At 39.0% G+C, this 22317-nt stretch overlaps 1 protein-coding gene across 2 annotated transcripts; it reads right to left on the bottom strand.

Moving 5' to 3' along the window:
- Positions 1–365: 365 nt before the first annotated feature.
- TMEM167A (transmembrane protein 167A) lies at positions 366–21926 on the bottom strand. Of its 2 annotated transcripts, none has more exons than XM_049795180.1 (4): positions 21846–21926; positions 9211–9320; positions 3660–3694; positions 366–584 (listed from the first exon to the last, which is right to left on the bottom strand). In XM_049795180.1, the coding sequence occupies exons 1-4, from the start codon at positions 21846–21848 to the stop codon at positions 514–516; spliced, it is 219 nt and encodes a 72-aa protein (XP_049651137.1). In that variant the 5' UTR covers positions 21849–21926; the 3' UTR covers positions 366–513. The 2 variants fall into 2 exon arrangements, with proteins under 2 accessions (XP_049651137.1, XP_049651136.1); XM_049795179.1 differs by lacking the exon at positions 21846–21926 and adding an exon at positions 12708–12847.
- Positions 21927–22317: the final 391 nt, after the last annotated feature.

The following is a 22317-nucleotide window of genomic DNA, read 5'->3' as shown; positions in this document are numbered from 1 at the left end:
CAAAAGATGAATGTAACTTAGGCCAGAGGTCATATTTTTAGTATGCAAGTATAGCTATCACAAAATGACAGGAATCGTTCAGAGAGTAAAGAACTGAAAATACTTTTGTAAACATATCCTAGAGTCACAATGTTCTTTATTCTTGTAAGAGTGGTCTTATTGCTAGATTTATCATTTTAAAGTTTCATTAAACAGGTCTATAAAACAAAAACTTAAAAGACTTTTCAACTGCATGGTGTACAAAAAAGCTCCTGTGAAACTCAGTATTTCAATAGCTACATCAGCAGTGTCACTACTGACTTGACATTAGTAAGTACATGTCACCTGGAGTTGGTTACATTACGATCACTAATAGTGTATATGACTGTTTGTGGGGGGGTGGGGGTGTGCACTAAGAGACATGCTATCCAATGTGCGAGATGAGACTTGATGACACTTTCCCATCTTTTCCTGCCAGAAGGTCTTCCACGCTCTGCTGTTTGGTAGTAGGGTGTAGGTGACACTCTCCAGCTGCTACTGTACAAACAGAATGCTGAAGGCCATCACGACACAGCACACAGCCACGTAGGGGCTCTTCCGTTCACCTGAGAGGGGGGAAAATAACCAAACCAAACAAAAATTCAGGCATGACTAAACAGACCTAGCTTGCTCCTAGCCTAACACTGTAATTATCCCTTTGCACATGCAACTTAATATTCAACATATCCAGCTGGAGAAATGCTATTACAACTATAACTGTGTATTGAGGAAGAACACACATGGGAGTGGGAAAATTAAGATGTAGGATAGCATATATTGCTACATAAAGACAGAGCTGGAGCTGTTTGCTTTAAGCAAAGTTCAATGCAAGGACTTCTACCTTACTATAAAACATCTTTTCTGAGATAGAGTTTCCAGGAAAACATTTTTAAAAAAAAAAAAAAAAAAAAAAGAAGAATATATTGCTGCTATCTCTTAGTGCCAAAGAGAGTCAGGACGCAGGCATTGGAAAGCCGAACAAGACACCAAATCTTTCAGTGGCTCTATTCCCAGTTCTGGCTAAGGGCTATTGCTGCTCAAAAGCTGTTCTGTGTCAGCTGCAAAGAGGTGTACCTCAATGCTGTCTGGCCATGACAGCTGCTATATGCAGCGTGCATCTTCTATGCATGGTATCATGTAGGAGCCAGCTAACCGGTTGGGGAGCTCACAGAGGCCCAGACATGGCCAGATGCCTGTCTTGTTTCTTTGCTAGAGAGACATAACATTGTTAGCATGTGGAGAGGGTCTGGTCCACAGATTTTCAGGTTAGTGATAAAAATAGTCTTTTACTCTTCTACTTAAGCATTATTCTTCATGAATCCACCGACTTCTCTCTGGAGAGCAGAGATAGCCCTACACTGGATGGTACTTCCAGCCTACAAAACTGTCAGGAAGTGTTAACACAGCATTGACTCTTTAAAGTGAGAAGAAGATTCCTGTTTTTACGCATTCAGAAGCATTAAGACAGAGGTGGAGCTGTTTGCTTTAATAAAGTTCAATTTCCTTTTGCTGTGCAAGGTCTTTTGTTTTACTATAAACCATCCTTTCTGAAATGCGGTTTTCAGAGAAACATTAAAAAAAACCTGCCAAGGTTCTCAAGTCTAGCATTAAGGTGTAATCATCAGGAAAAAAAAAAAAGTCTCTTTTACCAGCAGGACCTTCAAACACAGGAGGAACAAACTTTCCATGGCAAAAGAAAAATAAAATACTTGTAGTGACACCTCCCATAAGCAGGAGCGCCTGCCACAGTGACATTACAAGATGTTGTCATGATCTGGCATATATTTAATTAAACTTCAAATAAATGAATGAATTAATGTCTGCAGTTTCACATCTGTTTAAAATAAATTTTTGAGGAAGTCCACCTCCTACAGTTTAAAGTATTACAATTTTCATATGGGTTATACTTCCCTGCTCTTAATTTTCTTAAAAGAGAAGTCACCATGTGGCAGGATTAAACATCATTTTGCACAACTTTGTAAATATGTAACCACTTGCTGGTTATTAAAATCTCATGCACATGTGAAAAGGTTGTTTAAACATACTGGGCAAATTAAACATAAAGGAAGCCAGCAGGCATTTTCATTTTTAAAAGCCTACACTTTCTACATGCCTTTGTGATTAATACAAACAGAATGATAGGAATCATCTTGAAAGCCCATTTCCCATACTGAGGATATGGAGTTATGTAAGGAAACGTACAGAAGGAATGTTAAGATGCTACCTTCTCATCTGTCAGTCTAAAAGAAAGTCAGATTGGACAACTCTAGATGTAACTTGAAAAGAAATTGGTGCTTTACATGACAAAGAGAAAAGGAAGAAGTTCAGTAGGGAGCACAAGAGTGCATGCATTACCTTGGATGCAGCAAATGCAAACACGTTAATGTTACTACATGATGGGCAAGCAGGACTATATTCCACATGAACTGCAGTTCTTTATCAAGTTGACAGGGACCTCATAAAACCTCTTGTGCATTTAAATAGTTTTTAAACTGCTATGCATAGCTAATAGAAAAAATATGCTTGCACTTCAATTAACTAAAAAGAAGATGGTAAGGCAAGGTGTTCTCTTCAGCCTTGAACAAACCTTAATGCAGCTGTATTTTTATATTTGTTTTTGCTGGTATAGCTCAAAATTAATTTCTGACAGCTGCCACCTTGCCAGTATCCTTCAATTACTAAACTTCCATATCCTTCAATATTAAAACTGGTTCTGCTATGTCTATTATCTAAATAGGACAATATCTGTAATCATTTTAACAACAGGTCTTCACAAAAACCTGTTTTTTGCATCAGTGCTTTCTGACATACTGGAGAATGTATGCCATGTCCCTTTCAAAGCCTGAGAATGCAGAAAAGAGAACCATATATTTTTCCTTTAGGTTCAATGACAAGTAGGAAGATCTAGAATTACAAATTCAATGTTCTGCATTAACAATGCAATTTCAAAAACACTGTTCTGATGATGGATTTGTAATTTTTTAAAAATCTTGGATATACCTTAATGCTAAGACTGTACTTCTGTTGCATGTTCCCATTTCTTTCTCAAAATAAATTCAGACTAAGGATTAAAATAAATATAAATATCAATGTTATAGAAAAATGCCTAAAATCAGATAGAGCTGTTCAGCTTGCACAGAGATGCCACTTGACAGCGACAGCTTTGCATAATTCCAAAGTGCACAGAAGCCAGCAAAAGAAAGGAGAGAAAAAAGACATTTGTGATTAAACAGAACCTTGCTGCATTATGAATTCCATGTTGTTTTATTACTATAAGGTAAGTATCTGGTTTTTGTCAGTAGTCCATCAGAATTTCAAAGACAGCAGTTTGTAAGGAATCATTGATTTCTTTGTGTAATACGTATGCCCTTGGTTATTTCATGTAGTAAAAAGTGCAAAAGATTTTTGCAAATAACACACATATGAATCGACATTAGAAAATGCAGACTTCCACGATGCTAAGAAAGATAGTTATGCCCCACCCCCCCAGCCCTTCATCATGTTTCATGGAGGTAAACCCTCAATTTTTTAAGATGATGCAGGTGTATGGGTTTCATTGCTACACAGAAACATTATCCCAGTAAATAATGCATACTCTAGAAAAAACACTGGTCTTAAAGATTTCAAAGGAAAAAAATTACCAATCCTGGCGCATTTCCAGAATATTCCCAATAGTCTGTAAAGACAAAATAAATTTATTAGGCTCTTGGCTTAATAAAATAAGTTACAGTTCTTTCTTCTATGCTAAACCAATCCAAATTAACAGTAGTTTGTCAACTAACTTGACAGTCTTCTCAACATCAGAAAACACCAGATACCTGCACAGAGGGGTACAGGCTATGAACTGAACAAGTGGCAAAGTTCTTTCTAAGTCTAGCAAGGTTTTTGCATGCAAGAAAAGCAAAGACGCATTTACTCAGTCTGTGTTCCAAATCTAAAGATTTCATCAGAATTCTACATTCTGAAGTACCCCCGAGACAAAATTATGTAAAGAAAATAAACAGAACTAGAAAAGTACTGCAGTAGGAACACCAACAGGCCTCCATGTCATTGTACATGGAAAACTTTTTACATTAAGATTTTGAAGCAAGTTTTCCTGCAGGTATAAGAGATGACAAACCTGAGTACTTTAATGCTTTGTAGTCTCTCTTTTGTACTTCCCTTACCAATAGTAGATAAAACCCCCTCTTCTACCAGAGCATACTCAGAGTTGTAATCTGATACAGAATACTTGTGTTGAAATAAATACCAAAACAATTCTTTAGGTTTGTTTTTACTCTTCTACCAAGGTTTACCTTGCTCATGTCTCATTAATGCTGCTTGCCCAGAATGTTAATTCTCACAAGTGAAATAACAACAGAGAAAAGCAGAATTCAACTATTCAGAGCACATTCAAAGGGATGTACAAGCACGTATGCCACAAATTTATAATATACTCTGTGTAACTAAAATAATCTCATACTGACTGTTCAAGAGGAACAACAGCAGGGACTGCTTCAGAATCTGAGGAGGAAGAGGGGAAAAATACTGAAGCATCCTGTACTAGAAGCCAGCTTTCAGACTTTCAAATGTTGGTCAAAACTGTGGTGAAAGCTTATCTACAGGAAGGTTTCCTTCGTAATATGACTGGCTGCAGTGCAGTAAAAACATCTGGATTCAACCATATTGTCTATTTATAGATTTATGGACTGAAAAAAACCTAATTATTTTTCCTCCTTCTCCTGATATGTTTCTCAGTAGTAACTTCAGCCTATGTGATTTGTGCGGTTGTATCTACTACCTGCTGTGATGGCAGTTCTCCAAGTGATTTCCCACAGTGCTCTGAACCCATACCAACAATGGTTTGATTATCTGTCTTCTCCCTTTCTTGGGCTCTGGCAGTTTCCTATTTTTTTCCTCCTTGAATGCAGACAGGTAGTTTTGGGCCACTTGCACCTGTGTACTTCAGCAGTCAACACCCTACACTTTTGAAAAAAGAATTTCTATGCTACTTCATATTTTATGGCCTCTTTTATGGTCTTTGTTTACTTCAGCATCTCTACCTCTTTCCAGTCAGCAGCGTCACCTTTATTTCTGAAACAAATGTCCAGTGTCAGGAAGGTGAGAACCAAGTGGCAGCAACTGACTGAGGTTTTCAAAGTCAAAGCAAAATACTTTTTGACTTATGTACCTCTTGCTGACCAATTTATTGTGAAGAGCATTCCAGCATTTTCATTTTTTAGGAAACAGGCTTTTTCATTTGTGCTTTAGATCTTTTTACCTCAAGCCAAAAGTACTTCTGTATAGTCAAAGCTCATTTCTTCTGCTTTTATATAGCTCCACAAGCAGAAGTAATAATCCCTGCATGTAGACCATCACACTTTTCCAGGCTAAGAGGTCATACAGTAAAGTAACCTGAAGACATCTATGCACTTTTTGAAATTGCATGCAGGTAAAAAGGCATTCATGTGTAAATCTTATACAGCAAAATACATGGCCCCATAGTACTGTGTGGATGGCACTTAAGACTATTGAAACCACCATTACTCTTTGTAAAATTAAGATTTACAGATTGCATGCTGCAAAACCAACAAAAAAATTCCACAGCCCAGCATCTCATGTTGCCATCTCTCAAAAACTTGCCCAGGAACTCAAAGAAATAAAACATTACTGTCCTTTTCATATGCATATTTGAAGAATCCTACCTGGGAAAAAGAATATTAACTCAACTCCTTCAGGCAGTCTACAAATCTGTTGAATTTGCCTCACAATCTCAGCAAGACTATTTCTTTGCCTTCTCAGGGTTTTTTCGACTGTGTGTAACAATGTAAAGTTATAATTGAAGTATTGTGCATTGTTCCGATCCCCAGAAAACCCCCTTCTTAGTGAAAATATGAATTTTCCTTTCTGATTTGGGAGGTACAAACCAGTTAGAATATGGGTTTCATCAGCTACCCTTACTGCAGTTTTTATGAACTTGAAGTCACCACTGACATGAGGACTGACAAGCCTTCTAACAAATGACAACAGTACCTTTTCAAGTGGCTTGTGCTGCTATTGGAACAGCTCAGTACATCTGTTTGTCCACATATTTTGCTGCTGAGCAAAAGTAAGTTGAAATCTGGACCTTCTAAACAGTTATAATCATGGCCTCTCAATGAACTGGGGATCTCACATTGGAGGAAAAGCCTGTGCAGGCCTTCTGCTCCCCTGAATTTTTCCATTACTGTTCATCTCGGGTCCACAACATGCACCTCTTCAAGTCAAAACCCGTTTGATTATTACAGAAACAATGCTGCCTTGAATGAATCTGCTCCAAAATAATTTCTCCTGAAGCAACTACTCAAAGTAATTGCACTGTTCCTTATTCTCCCCTTCAAGTTCATCTTCATCCTTGTTTTGATGCAGGTGAAATGTGTCAGTCTGGCTTGCATAGCTGCTGTTTTCTGGCAGCCACAAGTCAACTGTGCATGAGCTGCTGCATATTCCTGGCTTTCAGCGTTTACGTTAAAAGCACTGATCATGAAGTGGTGTTAGTTATCTGGACAACAAAAAATCCAAAGAAATGAAACCCAGTAAGACAAGAAAGGGTTAGTGGGGCCTTAGACTTTGGCTGCTAGACTGGGAATGGTGCAGATGTAGCTGCCATGTGTTTACCCGGACAACCCCATTGCCACTGGAGGAGGGAGTGTGAGAGATACCCCACTGCAATGCTTATGGCAAGTCAAAGGAAATCTCCACTGCAGATAAGCTAACACATCTTTCTGGTTAGCAGGGAGGAGAGAATTATGTTGTGGTACGCATTCTCCTCTAGTTAGCATGAAACAGTAAATCTCCACTTGCTTTCCCAACATTAAACGCTATTGCTCAGGACAAAGCACATGGAAACACTCAAGATGCGTCAGGGAAAATGAAGGTTTAAAATTCTGTTTGGCTTGGTAAGAAAAGATGATTTTGGCAGAAGTCAACAGAATGAAATACAGTGTTATGAGGATGGGTGACATCACTTTGCAACACTGTCTCTCAACCAACAGAAACATGTTTCTTTACTTACTATCAACAGATTTAAATCTTCACCAAAGTTACCACTCACTTAGTCAGAAATACAGTGAATAACTATCAACATTTCTCCTCTCTGTCACTTTAATATTTTATTGCTACTTTTTTATGCTATTAATTTGGAGCAGGAATAATGAGGTAAGATCATCTCTGCGGTAAAATGAAATATCACTAGAATTTATTTTATCCAGTCTGTCTAGACATTTCCATTTGAGCATGGAATATGTTAGTGGAGAGGGACAGGGGTTTAACAGCATATGAGCTCCATGTAAACATCTACCATTCAGGAAACAAATTTCATTGCTTCCAGGCCAACATTTTATTCTCCAGTACAAAGTAGCCTACATACGTATATATAAAACAAAAATAAAATAGTATGCCCAACATCTATATAAATACAAACCTACAGATCAAACACCCAACTCCTCCACTGTGTCAGCACCCTTTGAAAACATTTTATGAAGAGAGTTCTATTGTACTCCAGACAGATTTGCCTCAAGAATAAACAGAGTAGCTCCAGATTAAAGGAAATACTCCTTGCCAAGAACAGCACTAAAATTTTAATCAGTAAAATAAATATTCTTACTTCTTGCTGTGTATACCTCATTGACTATTGTGTTATCTTCCACTAGCAGACACGCAAATTCCCCTCACCCTCCCCAGTCCTTCATGAAGTCATCCTTTCTTTCCATCTTTACTTTTATCAGAAGAAATCTCTCATGTCAGTGGCAACCTCATGGCCTCATATGAAAGGACACAAGCATTTTTAAGTTCGAACTCCAGATCAAAAAAAAGCTAGCGTACTCTGGGTATCTTACATTGCTAAAGAAAACTTGTGTGATAAAATAGCAATTCCAGAGGTTAATTACAACAAAGGTTTTCAGAGGACAAACACTCAAGGATCTTGGTGACAAGAGTCTACTTAAAACATGACACTTTTCCTGAAAATTAAATGCAGAAGTGACAGAAGATACTTAGGGAAAAACCATTTTCTTTAACAGCAAATGACCTAATGGAAAAAATGGACAAGACAAACACTCAGTGCCCAAAAGCCTGTCTGTTTTTTCCAGCTAGAACACTACTAGCTAGAATTACCTCCTACTTCTATAAATATTATCTCCTTTTTATTAACCTTAGGTGACAGTATTACTGAAATACTATGGATAGTCTCAGTGGTTTCTAGGTCAAAATTGCCCAATCATTACTTTAAAACCACAGCATTTAAATAACAGTTCTGCATACTGCTGATTGCACCTAACATCCAGTCACACTCTTTATAGCACAAAGAAAACTAGTAAGCCAAAAGGTGAATGGGTATTAACAGTGTGAGGCACAGATCTGGCTCTGTGGCTGTCCCCGTTTCCCACACCCCCAAAACCTGTACTGGCAAGCAGGGTAGAGAAGAACTGTTTTCAGCAGTATTGGCCCTGCAACATTAAGTGCATTCCAGGAAAATAGTGAACACAAAGGAGAAAAACGTTGGTCACCTAGGAACATGTGCTTTAGGAATGAAAGTGAGAGATGAAATTAGAATGACCAAAGGACAAAAAAAATAGGTTAGGTTTTATAGAAGCTTTCAAAACCTCACCTACAAATTTCTTCATCTTAGAGAATACAAAACAATGACTTAAAGAGATCATACATCACAATAGTGTTGCTTATTTTAAAAAATACTTTCAATTTTTTTTAGTTACAGATTATTGCTAAAGCTGTGTTTCAAACTTGTACCTCCAAAATGCCTATCTTGAAATCAGAAAAAAAGCCAGCTTCTGCTGTAATATTTTCTTACCCACCCTAAGAATCAAAAAGAAATCATTACAGTAATAGCCGCATGTAGGAAAACGTTTTCTTTCCGTCACTCATTTCTGTATCTTTAATAAGCATCTAATGAGAAAGTTGCAAATCCAGAAAATAACTAATAAAGCTATATTAGCTGGCTTTGTTAGTTAATAAATTCTTACTATAAAATTGCAACTAAGTGCTTGCAAATACCTTACGGCATTCTATTGTAAGGTATAAAATGAAGATTTTTATCTTTGAAGAGAGAATTTTTTCAAAACAGGATTTGTATTATCACACAGCATTAGAAGTTACTACAACATTGCAGTTAAAACCAAACAGCTTGTATATCTTTAAAATGATCAGACTACATACCCGGTTTTATTTTTGTCCAGTAAGCTGGGAGCCAAGGATCTGATGTAGGCACACGTACATATGAGTAGCAAGATTACAGTCAGCAGACTCTGAAAATTGAAGATGGCAGACTACGGAAGAAAATTAGAAAAGAAAAATTATATCTTTGCAGTACAAAACTTCCCTCACTGCATAAGCTGGAGAAAACAGGTGATCCCCTAGATAATACCCATTAAAAACAAAAAAGAAACCTACAATGCCAGTGAGCCAGAAACTCTTTTAACAACCTGTTGCACACAATGGTGGAAGAATGGAGTTTTTCCTTCTCAGTCCATCCAAAGAAGGGTAAAGAAACAGCAGGCAAAACGGTAACCTTACAGTTTTGCTCCCAGGCACCTGTTCCAAAGCCAGTTTGTGGAAAGCCATTAGCAGCAGGCTAAGAGTTACAGAAAACAGATGTTCCCTCCTGGCCAAGAATACATGTAACTGCGGTTTGCATCAATAGAATATGGTGGTGGTGGTGAAGGTGGAGGTGAAGAGTATTTGACAAGTAAACCAGTGGCAGCCAAGACAGAGAATAACAAGAAATATGTAGGAGGATTGTTAATATACTGCTTTATGAACACTACACCCAAAATTCAACAGATTTGTAGAAATACATACAATTAAGCCTAAATGAACTACAAAAAGGTAACTAATTTTATTTTCAAATCACCTTTTTAAATACATTTTTAGAAGTGCTAATTATATGGAAAATGCTGGACAAATGGAAGAATTGCCTTAGCATTGAGTAGTAAAGTTCTATTGTTTGATAGGAAAACTAATCTGCCTACTGGCAGTAAGAAGAAACAATTTTTGAGAAACTGCTACAGTATCTGGCTGTTTGCTGAAGTTTAAAATATCAGTAACAGGCAGTAAGTGCATCACAACCTTTCTAACTAAAGTCTGAGTCTTGTGTGGCCAACATGTTCTTTATTCATTAATTTATAAGCAACTATCATTGCTTATGTGAAGCAATCTTTTTCCAGAAGTATAAACGTTATTGGGGAAAAAAGGTACTCTCCATAACCAAGTACAAAATCTGGAAGAAAGACAGCTGATGCTGATTTCCAGCAAGTGCCACATCACCATTCCAATAAATAATGGACTAGAAACATTTTTTTTTTTCCAATAGGTTCACTGAATTTTTAGTGGAAATATTTGCCTACTAGTCCTTGTGATTTCTAGCTTCTAATAATTAGTCCCAAATCTGAGATTTATTCTTCTTACAATGGGAAAATAATCCAGCTGCCTGAAACTGCAGTTTTATTGTTCTGGGTTTTTTTAACTTAACATGTCTCAGCTGACATTTTGGTCAACATAACAGCACCAGGTAGTATACTAGGCAATAGCTTACTTCAAACAGCCTTATTTTCTCTTTGCTCAGCTACCCTCATTTGCAAATCCTATTTAGTCTGAACTCCAAAAAAAAGGCAAAGCAGACACAATAAATTCACTCTTCTTTCTGGAGTTCTGACAAATTTGCATCTAAATATTAGTATTTTTTCATACTGCTCAACCCAGAAGGCTGAGTAGTAGTATTTAATTAAGTGTAAGTATTTAACACTTATGAAAGGTATTACATTTCAGTTTCCTTCTTCAGGCAGAACTTGGTGGGACTTAAGAGCACATCAGAGCTCCCATTTCCGTAGCCTGAGGCACATCTCTGTTGATATATGTGCACTTTCTCTCTGTCACGAAATCCTCATGTTTTGAAGCTCCAGTAATCAAATTCTTCTAAATAGTTGAGGAGAATTACAAAAGAAAATCACAATATTTCAGTTCAGTATTGACTAACAGCAAATTAAGAGAGAAAAATGAGAAGCTTTAGTAAAAGCAAAGTCATTGGAACATTCACGACACTTCCGATACTGAGATCTAAAAACTAGTAACAAAAAAAATCAACATAACCTTAGGTTACATACAAGTCTTCATGAATCATATGAAGCAATGCCTGAACATGCATAAACTGCTAGCCTGAATACATGCATCAGAGAGGACTACATACACAAACTAACTTAAATGCCTAAGTTAATGGTGTTCAACAGGCCACCCGTGGGTGCAGAGTTACCCATTAAGAAAGAACAGCATGAAAAGGCTCAAGGAGCAACTAAACAACTCCGCCTCTGCAGCCTGTATGAGAGAATTCAGCATCCTTCAGGTCATGGCCTCAAAGGCAGCATTAGCCACTGGAGTGGGTGTGCTACTCTCTCCTTTACTTCTGCGTGAAGCAGGAGCTCTTTTGCATCAGCCATGCTTCTACTGGAGCAAAATTCCCAAGCCAGTTCCCTCATTCTTCATGCCCTTTCTGTTACAATAGCCTGAGAGACAAAAAAGGGACAGGGTGAAAATGTGATTATTAAGATGCAGAGGGAAGGTATACAGTAGAGAAAGGTAAAGAGTGAATGGCAACTACACGCAGCAGCTGACATGCAGGAGGTTTCTGCGATGCGTGAGAACATGGAGAAGGGACATTATATGAGTGGAGCAGTGATCTGACACCCAAATCCAGCCTTCAGCTCCTCAAGGTGAGGCTACCTGTTTTCCTCCTGAGCCACAGTATTTGCTAAATCATGTTCTCAGTATTTTAGCTTAGCTGGCTGAGTCATCATTTCTGTTCTACCGTGTCATAAATAACGGACAGATTATTCACAAAGGTCAAAACACTGCCCATCATTATCAGCAGACTTTTGCCTTTGTACTAGGCACAAGCTTTGGCTGACTCCAGAAACCAGGAAACTCGCAATTCCCCTGCAGAGACAACTCTTACGACCTAAAAGAGGCAGTGTCTCTTGGCTCCCGCAGGTCTAGGAACGCGACAGGGCCGGATTCAGGAGTGGCTGCCTCTCAGCAAAGCCAGATACTCCCTATCAACTGATTAATTTGATCAGTCCTCCGGGAGAGACAGCTGCTCTCGACATCTCACAGCACAGTGCCTGCCAGAGCTTGGTTCCCATGAATTCCTGCAAGCTTTCTCTTGCAGCTGCTTCCCAAGGAGGCTGGCAGTATCGGGTACTTCAACGTACAAAAATGGCAGAAGGGCACACTTGCTTCCTCTTAAGCAGGGATTGTAAATGTATACTCATGAAATGTGTTATTAGTCAATCAGTAGGGGCAGCATATAATTGTTCTTTGTTGGGCTCTTCATGTGTTTCTCCAGATTTACAGCGTAGGGCATTGCTGTAATTACAGACGCCATTCCACTGAAATGTTCTCTGCATTACGCGCTTATCTATACAGTCACTTTAAAAGGACAGACATGCATATTTTAAAATTTGTTTACAATTTTAAACTGGAAATGAAAATATATTTCTGAACTAGATGGCTTCACATTTCACATCTGAAGTCATTCTTATGGCCCAGATGAATTTACAGAAAAGGGTGATTTACACCCAGCTGCTTGAACTGATGTAATTAAAAGCTGCTGTAGGAGTCACACATTACTTGGAATCCTTTATAAAAATACTGCATTCACATACCAAGCTATTTGGAAAATGTTGTAATGTAGGTGGGCTGCAGTTCATTTGGTTAAACTGGGTTCCTCTGATCCAGAAGTATTAACTGGCATCTTTAAAACACGGTGACTGGCTTAATGTAGATCCTGTGAGCGTCATTCCCACTACAAAGAAATTTCAGCACATGGAGAAATTGATGCTATCTTTTAGACCGTGTCCACACGCTGGTGAAATGACAACTAACTTGGACTGCAAATGCAGAAAACAATCAGCACTGGTATTTTATTCTTGTTTTAGACAGTGCAAGCTGTCGCTGTAATTATATATGCTGAAATTTTCTACATCTGCATTTGGCACATTTCTGAGATGGTGGAAACACCTTATTAGTTACATTCTGTGTTACTTAAGTAATTACACTTTCCCTTACCCCTCCCCTCCACTGTCTCCAGGTAGTTGTGGAGCACTATAACATCACCGGCAGCACTAATGAGGTATTGTATTCAGCACAACTTGCAAGAGCAAGTTTTTTCATAAGTCTTTAGAAATTAAGACCATGGATTTTACCTTTGAGAGCTACATGCCCAAAGGCTCTTTTAAATCCTTCCCAAAATTAGAACTTAAAAAAATGCCTTAGTATTATTTCCCTGATCATATCGTATCTTAGTAAAAATAGTTCCATATAATACACTATAGAAATAAAGAATGAATACTCTTGAAAATTTTCTAGTGTTCAGATTAGCAGTGGTGGCATGCATTAGAAATACTAATGGTAGTTAGAATACAAACATTACAGCTAGAGATATTTGAATGTATTCTTATGCGAGTCCGCATCTGAACAGTGTAGCTGTCAGCACAGAGGATACTGGGGCAAAACTGGGAGTTATAAGGAAAAGAATGGTCTCCAGTTGCCTCTGGAAGACTCCATCAGTGAGTCCACTACATCACAGGAGCAGGGCACGGTGCGACAATTCCTTTTTCCAGGGTGAGAAGAGAGGGAGGGAGGAGCCTGCGGATGGAGTAAAAAGAAATCTACGGAGCAGTACATGATAATAGAAGTTTAATATACTAAAGTTTAATATGCTTTAGTAACTGTTGTTTTAGAGTGAAAAACTTCCTATGTGGCTGAGAAAGGGAATCCTGATGGGCCACAACATTTGCACAGTCCCTGCCACCCTGATTATAGACAGAAGTTGTCAGTTCTGCAATTTGGTCAGCATTAAATTTACTACATTTGGGGAGAATAAAAAAAAAAAAAAAAAAAAAGGAAGCAGGTCAGAGTTCTAGTCATCAACAACTCTTGCACTTTATAGGAGTATTTAATTCCATGTGCTGAAAGGAAGGGCACACTCAAGTTGACTGCCTAAATTTTTACTGATCACTGGTAAATGTGTATTCAGCCTCAGCAGACATAGCCATAATAGATGCACTGATCCTAAACTTTTTTCTACAGTGAAAATAACAGGCATAACCAAGACTTTGTACTGTGTCTACTTCTGTATTTTTTATTCGCTCTACCACTCCCACATTCTCTGATTCAGATACTGGTTTGTTCCATGTCTTTGCAGAGAGCACCACAGAATCATGGACCACTTAATGATGCAATCCCCGGGTAGCACTATAATAAATTACATCCTAAGTTTTGATACAACTATGCGCCATGGAGGACCTGCTGAATTTCCCCTTGCCTAATATACTTCCATTTAAAACAAACCACCTGATACCACAGTTCTACGGGGAAAAAAACTTGCAGGAGGGGAACATAAACCCCATACTGTTGTCCCCCTGGGTTGGTAGAAAGCATGAAACAAAAGCTTTTCCAGTTGATCTGAACAGACTTAACACTGAAACCAAAGCTTAATCTTCCCTAGACTTTCAGTATTTACAAAATGATTACTCTATCTCTGATTGCAGTGTGACTATGATTTCATCTGTGTGTGTTATAAAAAGAGGCCACTGTAGCGCCAGCAAGTTGTTAAACTTTGCCCCATAGTTACTATTATAATAATCAATTTATGTGGGCAACACAGATAAATTATTAGAATATTCTAAAGAAATGACAACTGCGTTTGTGTAACATGCTGCAGACTATACAGTCTTTCTATAACAGTCTTACTTTCTTTTTTCCTCCTCAATATTTTAAAATTTATGGATGATTATGTTCTCTGGAACCAAAGAAACAAATGCTAAATGATACCTGATTGTTTAGCTGACTTTCTCATATTAGAATGTGAGCAAGAGCTTACACTATAGTTAAACTGTGGTTAAGCAAGAGCTGATAAAAAGGTAAAAGCCTACATTAAAATAGTAATGTAGGCTTCAAATCCCATCATAGAAAAGTGAAATCAATCTACTAAACTTTAATGAAGAGGTCTTAAAAAGCTGGAAATGTGTATTATCTAAAGGTTTCTATTAGGTACTGCAATTCTTATTTTCCCAGTCTAAATCTAATTTTTAGGAGTATAATACTGAAAAAAATAATATGAAATAAAACATGTAGGACTACTCCCAACCTGAAGGTCAAAGCAATTGCTAAAAGTTAATTAAAACATACACATAATTACATTATTTTCCAACTTATTCTGAAATAATTTGTTTTCCCACTGCTGCCAAACGTAATCTGATAAAAATGAATGGAAAATAAGCATTCGTAAAAGAGGTATGCTAATTAGAACTTTCAGAAAAATACAAAACCTGCAAATCAGTTAAGTTCAAAGTGATTATCAGCAAAACTACGCTGAAGAACTAAGCAAAAGTGTTTAGACAAAACTGGTTTGTGCTTAGTAAGTATCCAAATACTGTCCAGTTAGCAGTTACTGGTTGCTCCAACAAGATTAGGGTTTTTCACTCTAAGTTTACTGCACATTCACCCCAGTATTTGGTTTCCAAGAAATTTAAGTACAATATTTAATGCTCATTCACATTTCTAAAATATTGAAAGTTCTGTCTAAAATATATATTTTTGCATTCATAAAATTCAGGCTTAGGCTCAATAAGAGTAATAGGGAATCTTTCCCCTAGACATTTTTTGAAGAAGTCATCTAATTTAAATGGCAAGTACAGCACATAGGAACTAACATGTATGCTTTTTAGTTAACTGAAGACTAATACATCTGTTTAAAACATAATCAATCTCTTTAAACAATCAGACAATGAATTAACAGATGGAAACAGTTGTCCTCTCCTACAAAAGCTCTTTTGACTTCAACACATTTAGGTTTTTTACTGCACTTCCAATCCACAGACCAACACTGAAATGACACCTCAAGGTGACGATGTTGAAATTCCATGCTCACTTGAATTCCTTCTTCTTGCCCCAATACCTAGACAATAGTTTCAAAATTGATCTCTTGGTGTAAGCAGCTAACAGACACAGCATTTCACCAAAAAATTTTACAATAAAAACCAAAGTGAAAGCTGCAATATTAAGCTTTTTTTATCAGGGTTACTGTAAAACATAGATGTATATGTCCATATATTTACTCAACAAACATAGACTTATGTTAGATGTGGCAGTAAAAACTTAACATACCTTTTCCTCCATGTCTCTGCTGCAGATTATGTAGTTTGCAATTTTACACAGATTTTTTGTCTGCTTTCTTTCCCCATCAGGTAACAGGAGTAATTTCTATAATCCTCTTTTTAGGATGCTGAAGCTAAGTATGTTCTCCAGAGTAACAGAGAACCTAACGGTAGTTTCTGGAACTATAAACGGAGCAGGTCATATTCAGCCATTGCCACAGAGCTCTCTAAAAGGACATATATCTTGATTTGTAGCTCTTTTGCCTCTCCTGCCCTAAAAATCTGTACATTAGGTATTTCTAGAGTATAGTCAAACAGAAGGAGAAAAATTATCTGTGTAAAGAAAGAGACAACTTCCCTCATAATGAGTAAGTTCCGGCTTCTCTTCCTGTTCATAGAAAAAGTATGCCTAACTTGCACCATTCCTATGGTTTTGGTAACTGAGCAGCATAGGTCCTGTCAAACTAGCTAACTCTCCCTTCTGAAGTTGCATACCACACTGCTTAGTTTGTTTACCTCAGGTTTACAAAAGAATCTTAAGAAACAGTAAAAACTGTGTGCGTGAATGGAAAAGCTAAGATTCATTCTAACATGCCAGCACATTTTGCACGAGATGACCACCTTACTCTAAAAAAAGCAGATGCAAAAAGCCTGAGTTTGTAACAGAAGGTGCTACAGGAATTTGAACATGGGACACGGAAGAAAGCAAAGTTCTTAAAAAGGAAGAAACTGAAATATTTTTGCTTTGTTGTATTGAATACTTTGATGGCTAAAATTCTATCTGCCAGTGTTTGATAAATTTAAGAAAATAATGTTATGGTGAAAGTTCTACTACATACCAAACTCACAAGCAAGAATCAAAACTAACTAGAGACTGGCTCCACAGCACAACACAAAAAAGACAAATGCCTTCTATTTCTCTGAATGTCTTTTATCCCCACAGAAAGCCTGTGCAATTCAAAGCTGAACTGCATTCCTGAACATCCTTACAAAAAGCCTAAGAAGTTGCTGCATGCAGTAAAGGGACAGTATGCTCTTTCTGTTCCAAAGCCTGCATAAAAAGCTTACCTTTTAATTAACCTAAGAATTAAAAAAAAAGAATTAGTAACATTTTATGCATATTATTTAAATACTTATTTTTGTGTTCATTAGTAGCAGAAACATCTCTTTAAAACATGAAAAATAAATACTTCTTTATCAAGAAAAAATGTACTTAGTCAAGAAATCATGAAAAGCTCTGCTAACTTTCTGACGTCCCATGGCATTGGGCAGTCCTAGAGCACCTCTGCAGGTCTCTTGTTTGGCAGATTTCAGATGTGTGGTTTGGATTCTTAGCATCTGTAAGACAGGTAACATTTTGAGCAAGATGCCAGCTGTTTCCAGAAAAATGTATGCAACACTGTAGCTATTACAGTGGATGTGCATGGTGTCTAATGCTGCAGCCAATCAAAAAATTAAATAGTGACACTGACTATTTTATGGTAACTTCCTTTTCTGTTCAACTTAGGGTTTGCATTACGAATGGAAAATCTACAATGTATAATCAGCCCATTATTAATTTCAAATGGCCCGCAGAAAAATGTGATCCCCACTTCTCATGCTATTACTGAATAAAATTAAGATGTTTAATAGCAGACAGAATGCCAAAGATGTTTAGTAAGAACTATTCAGTGCTCAGCAAAGAAATGGTTTCTCACAACTTGTGTCATTCCTGGACTATTCAGGTATGTGGTAAAATTTGTGAAAGCAGACTCATTGCATCCTACTCTTCCCAAATCAGAATAAGAGATGCATCTTACAATGGCAGAAGAAATAGTTTCCCCTGTTCTATAATCACAGAAGCAAAATATCAATGATATATTTTCACATCTTCTTGTAAACTGACACAAAAGTATCTATACTGAGCACTGAGTTACTGAAGTAACTCACAGCATGCCTACTCCACAGCAGCATTACTATTTAGAAGTGCAGTTACAGATGGTACGAGATTTACTAAGCACCAATACTAGTGTAGTAAACAACATACTTCACTGTCCCTACCTATCCGCACTGCGTGTCCTATTACTCCTTTCCTCTCTCCTTTTCAATTCTCTGACAAGCTTGTTATTCTGACGGGAGGAAAGGTACATGGAGAGTAGATCCTTCTTGCTTTCTCCTCAATTAGGAGTGTTTGCTCCTACTGCTAGGGGCATGCCAGAGCTGCCACGGGGGTCAACAAGCATCGAGTGCAGGGTCACGGGTGAGTTGTTACATGATTGGTAGCAAAGGAGGTCCTAGCATCTTCTTGCATAACAGCTTTGGTGTAAGAGTAAAATCCTCAGATTCCCAGCAAAACCAGATTAGCTGGGTACCAAAGGCCTTTTCAGATGCAAAATTTGTTACTGCAGCTGTAACTCCCTGAAATTCTAATTGCTCCTTATTAAAAAAATTCAGTGCCTGATAGCATTATAATACTGACATGCAAAAAGTTGTCCATCATTACTCCAAAATAAATTCACAATACGAAGACATCGTAAGACTGGAAGATGAACTGGGAGTTCTTTTTAATCCTACCTACCTTTAGGCCATGATAAAGACAAAGCTATTAGCAACTTTGAATCAAGATTGATTCTTCCTTTTAACTTTGAATAAGCCAAACAACAAAACTTTGTACTTGAAGACTCCTAAAAGCTCTTTTGCAAAACAGTGTCTTGGATTCTGCTATGTTTATATCCGAGAGCTTGTTTTGGATCAATATTTACTAATGAATGCTTTTACAATTGGTTATATGAGCAATTCCCCTTCCTTCTATAAACACCGTTCTAAGATAGCAACAAAGATTGTGACAGAAATGTTTGTCCTCAAGGAAAGTTCCCAAATCAATTTTTTGCCAGTAATGTGGGGCTCAAGGCCAGTCCTAACCAGAGGGTGAAGGGAAAGAAGCCATGTTTGTGAAGTTTTCTGCAATTATTTATTTTCTTCATCACCAAATTGCAATTACAGACACAAAACATAGCTACTAAGCTGTTTTTTGTACATGTACTCATGTTTGGCTGCAATTGCACATTTTTGCTACAGAGGAAAGTGAAGACAACCCTTCAGCAGGTAAGAGGCTCATCATTAATTTCAATATTACTTCAGGCTTCTTCCCTCTTTCCACCCGCCACACCAAATGCATGTGACAAATTTTTCAACCCCACCAGGAAAAGTTTTGTTGAGTTTTCAGATACAAAATTTCAAAAGCTGACAGGATAAACTGACACCATGGTTTGTAAAAGTCGGGAAACAATACATATTCTGCTTCTAAATAAATTAAGCAGCTGTGTCATTATACTGCATCCTTTCCGTTTCCAGTAACTTTTTAATCCATTGAGCAGCTTCTATCCACTTCCAAAGTTGGTTTAAGTGAAAACAGTAATTTTTTTTTCTACTCACTGGCAGTGAACAGGAAAAAAATAAACACAAGTTGTGCTTTCACATAAAGGAAAAGACAGGTAGGATCCAGCTTATATATATTCTGTTTGGCAGCACCTGGCGGTTCACCCACCACAAGTTTTGACTTGCTTAGTAAGGATGTGGTAAGGAAGCCCGGGAGACAATGGGATAGCAGGTTCCAAGGGATAAAGTCCTTTGGAAATAATTCTTCAAAAATTATGCTATTCACAGAGCTAATGGCCTGCCACAGTTGCAGCTCATTTTCTTTGGAGAAAGAGAACAAATTGGAGGTATAGCTCTACTCTCTTCCATTTGACAATACACAGACAGCAGCTGTTTCCTATCTCACAGTCAAGTGTGAGCTCAAAAGAAAGTGTCATTACCAACAGCTCATGACCCCTAGTCCCAGAAGACAACTTTTTTTTCCAAAAAGCCATGACACCATAGGTAGCATCATGGAGAATCTGAAGCCCTGGATATGCCATGAGGGTTATTGTTTTCCTTGAGGGAATTCAACCACCACAAGACTGAGGAATCTTATTTTCACCTCCTATGACACAAAATCATGAGAAAAGTCTCATTAAAAGATTCTATCTTACTTCAGGTTCCTTGAAACATACAGGGTAACCTCTAACAAGCAACATGGACAAGCAGAGAAAAAAATTCTCACAAGATCTCATACGCTTGCCATAATCTTTTTTCTAAACGTCAGTGTTACATTTAACGTAAGCGCTTAATGTAAATGTCTCACTGATCATAAGGGTTCTCTTGCCTTTTTTCTACAATCTCAAATCATTTTAAGTACTACGAAGAACACCATGGTTATGTTGTTCTTCTCTAGTATCTACCTTTTCAAGGCACTGATCAGAGGTGTGACATTCACTTCTCTTTCGTCTTGTCTTCTGTATGCGTGTTTTAGATCTTCTGAGATAATTTATGCCTCTTATCATGAAAACCCTTTGTTCACTGCTTGAAGCCATGGATTAGAACAGGTTCATCTAAAAGATCTGCCAAGGAATGCTCAGGTGAGCAACTTCCAGCAATTTCCTGCTGGTGACAAGATATGGAGCCTAGGAACTTGTTTTGAACTGAACCATAAGAAAGTTCAAGATATATTACTCTTTTAATAAATACGTGGGAAGTACAAAAAGATTCGGTGGAAGTTGTACCATATATATCGCTGGTGATGGATAACCTGTCAAGGTCAGGCTGGATGGGGCTTTGAACAACCTGACCTAGTGGAAGGTGTCCCTGCCCATGGCAGGAGGGCTCGACTAGATGATCTTTAAGGTCCTTTCCAACCCAAACCCTTCCATGATTCTAGAAAAAATTTTGAAAATGCTCATCTTCAAATAATTCTGTGCTAAAGTTGTGTACAAACCTTTGTTTGTACAGGGAAAAGTTTTCTTCTTTTAGCTATTCCTTTGTTTTTCTTTTTAATTTAGAAATCATGTATCTGCATTGCTTGTATAAAGATCAGCTGAGAAGGTTATTTCACAGCACAGCTTTGACTCTAACCCAAACACAAATCTTTCATTTATATTCCCTGTATGTAGAATGAAAAAAAAAAGGCAGAGACCATATAAAACATAAAGAGCAATGCTAGTAAGTCTCTAGGTCAACTCTATATACACTGCTCATGCTTTTCATTAGCAAAAGGACCTAGGCCTCTGAAAAACGAGAACGGCAGCCAGTGTCAGGATTCAGCTTACTGCTCAAGAAGCAAGACGTCAAACAACATACCCAATAAAACAGAAGGTCAGAAGAGAGAGAAATATTATCCTGACAGACAAGGCACTGCAGGTCAGAGCAAGGACTGCCCCCCCAGGGAAAACCCGGGCTAGGCCAGTACAGAGGAAAAAACCTGTTGGGCTGGGGGCGAGAAAGGGACCAAGGGGCCGCCGACATGGCCGTTTGCGTTAGTGCTAGGCCAGCTGCTAAACAAGGCTTTGCGGCAGAACTGGGACGGCTCCGTTCCCGCGGGCTCGCTGCCCCGCCGCGGGGCGAGGGCCTCGGCCTCTGAAGGGGTTCACAGGCCCGGCCCGGATGGGATGCGAAGGGCCGCTGGGGTGCCAGCGGGCCCGGGAAGCCTCGCTCGGCGGTAGACGCGGCTGGCACGGAAGCCGGCCGTACCGGCGGGAGGGGGGGAGGAGGGGGGTCCGGGGAGGGGTCCGGGGTGACCCCGGAGCGGAGCAGGCACCCCCCGCCCGCCCACCGCCCAGCGCTTACCATGGCGACCCGCTCTCGGCCACATCACACTTCCGGCGGGAGGGAACGGGGCGGAAGCGCGCCCCAGCGGCGCCCCCTGGGGGGGAGGAACGGGCAGTGCCGCTGCCGGGATTGGCAGCTGGCGATATGAGGGGCCGCGATTGGTAGGAGAGGCCAGAAGGAGGCGGGACGGAAGGGCGAGCGCGATTCTCATTGGCTGGCGCGGGGCCGGCGGGAGCGCGGCTTTTTCGGGTAGGCGGAAGCGGCAGGGCGGTGTTGCGGAAGGAGGAGGAGGAAGAGGAGGAAGAGGAAGAAGAGGAGGAGGAGGAGGAGGAGGTAGGTCGGTCGGTCGGGGCGCCCCGCCCCCTCCGCCGTGACGGGGGCGGCCGCCGGTGGGGCCCGGGCGAGCGAGAGACCGTCAATTACCACGGGTGCCCCGACGCCGTGGGGCCGGGGCGAGCGACCCGGTATCAGCCGCAGGCCCCTGGGAGCG

Source organism: Accipiter gentilis, chromosome Z (assembly GCF_929443795.1).
Source record: "Accipiter gentilis chromosome Z, bAccGen1.1, whole genome shotgun sequence".
NCBI lineage: Eukaryota > Metazoa > Chordata > Aves > Accipitriformes > Accipitridae > Astur > Astur gentilis.
This window is presented reverse-complemented; position numbering and strand designations above follow the sequence as displayed.

Excerpts from the sequence above, each read along its gene's own strand:
- TMEM167A (XM_049795179.1), bottom strand. The coding sequence starts at position 12,752 with ATGAACTGCAGCCCACCTACATTACAACATTTTCCAAATAGCTTG. Across the intron at positions 9,321-12,707 it reads AACATTTTCCAAATAGCTTG|TCTGCCATCTTCAATTTTCA; the intron begins GTATGTGAATGC and ends TTTCTTCCGTAG. Across the intron at positions 585-3,659 it reads CTGGAAATGCGCCAGGATTG|GTGAACGGAAGAGCCCCTAC; the intron begins GTAATTTTTTTC and ends CCCCCCTCTCAG.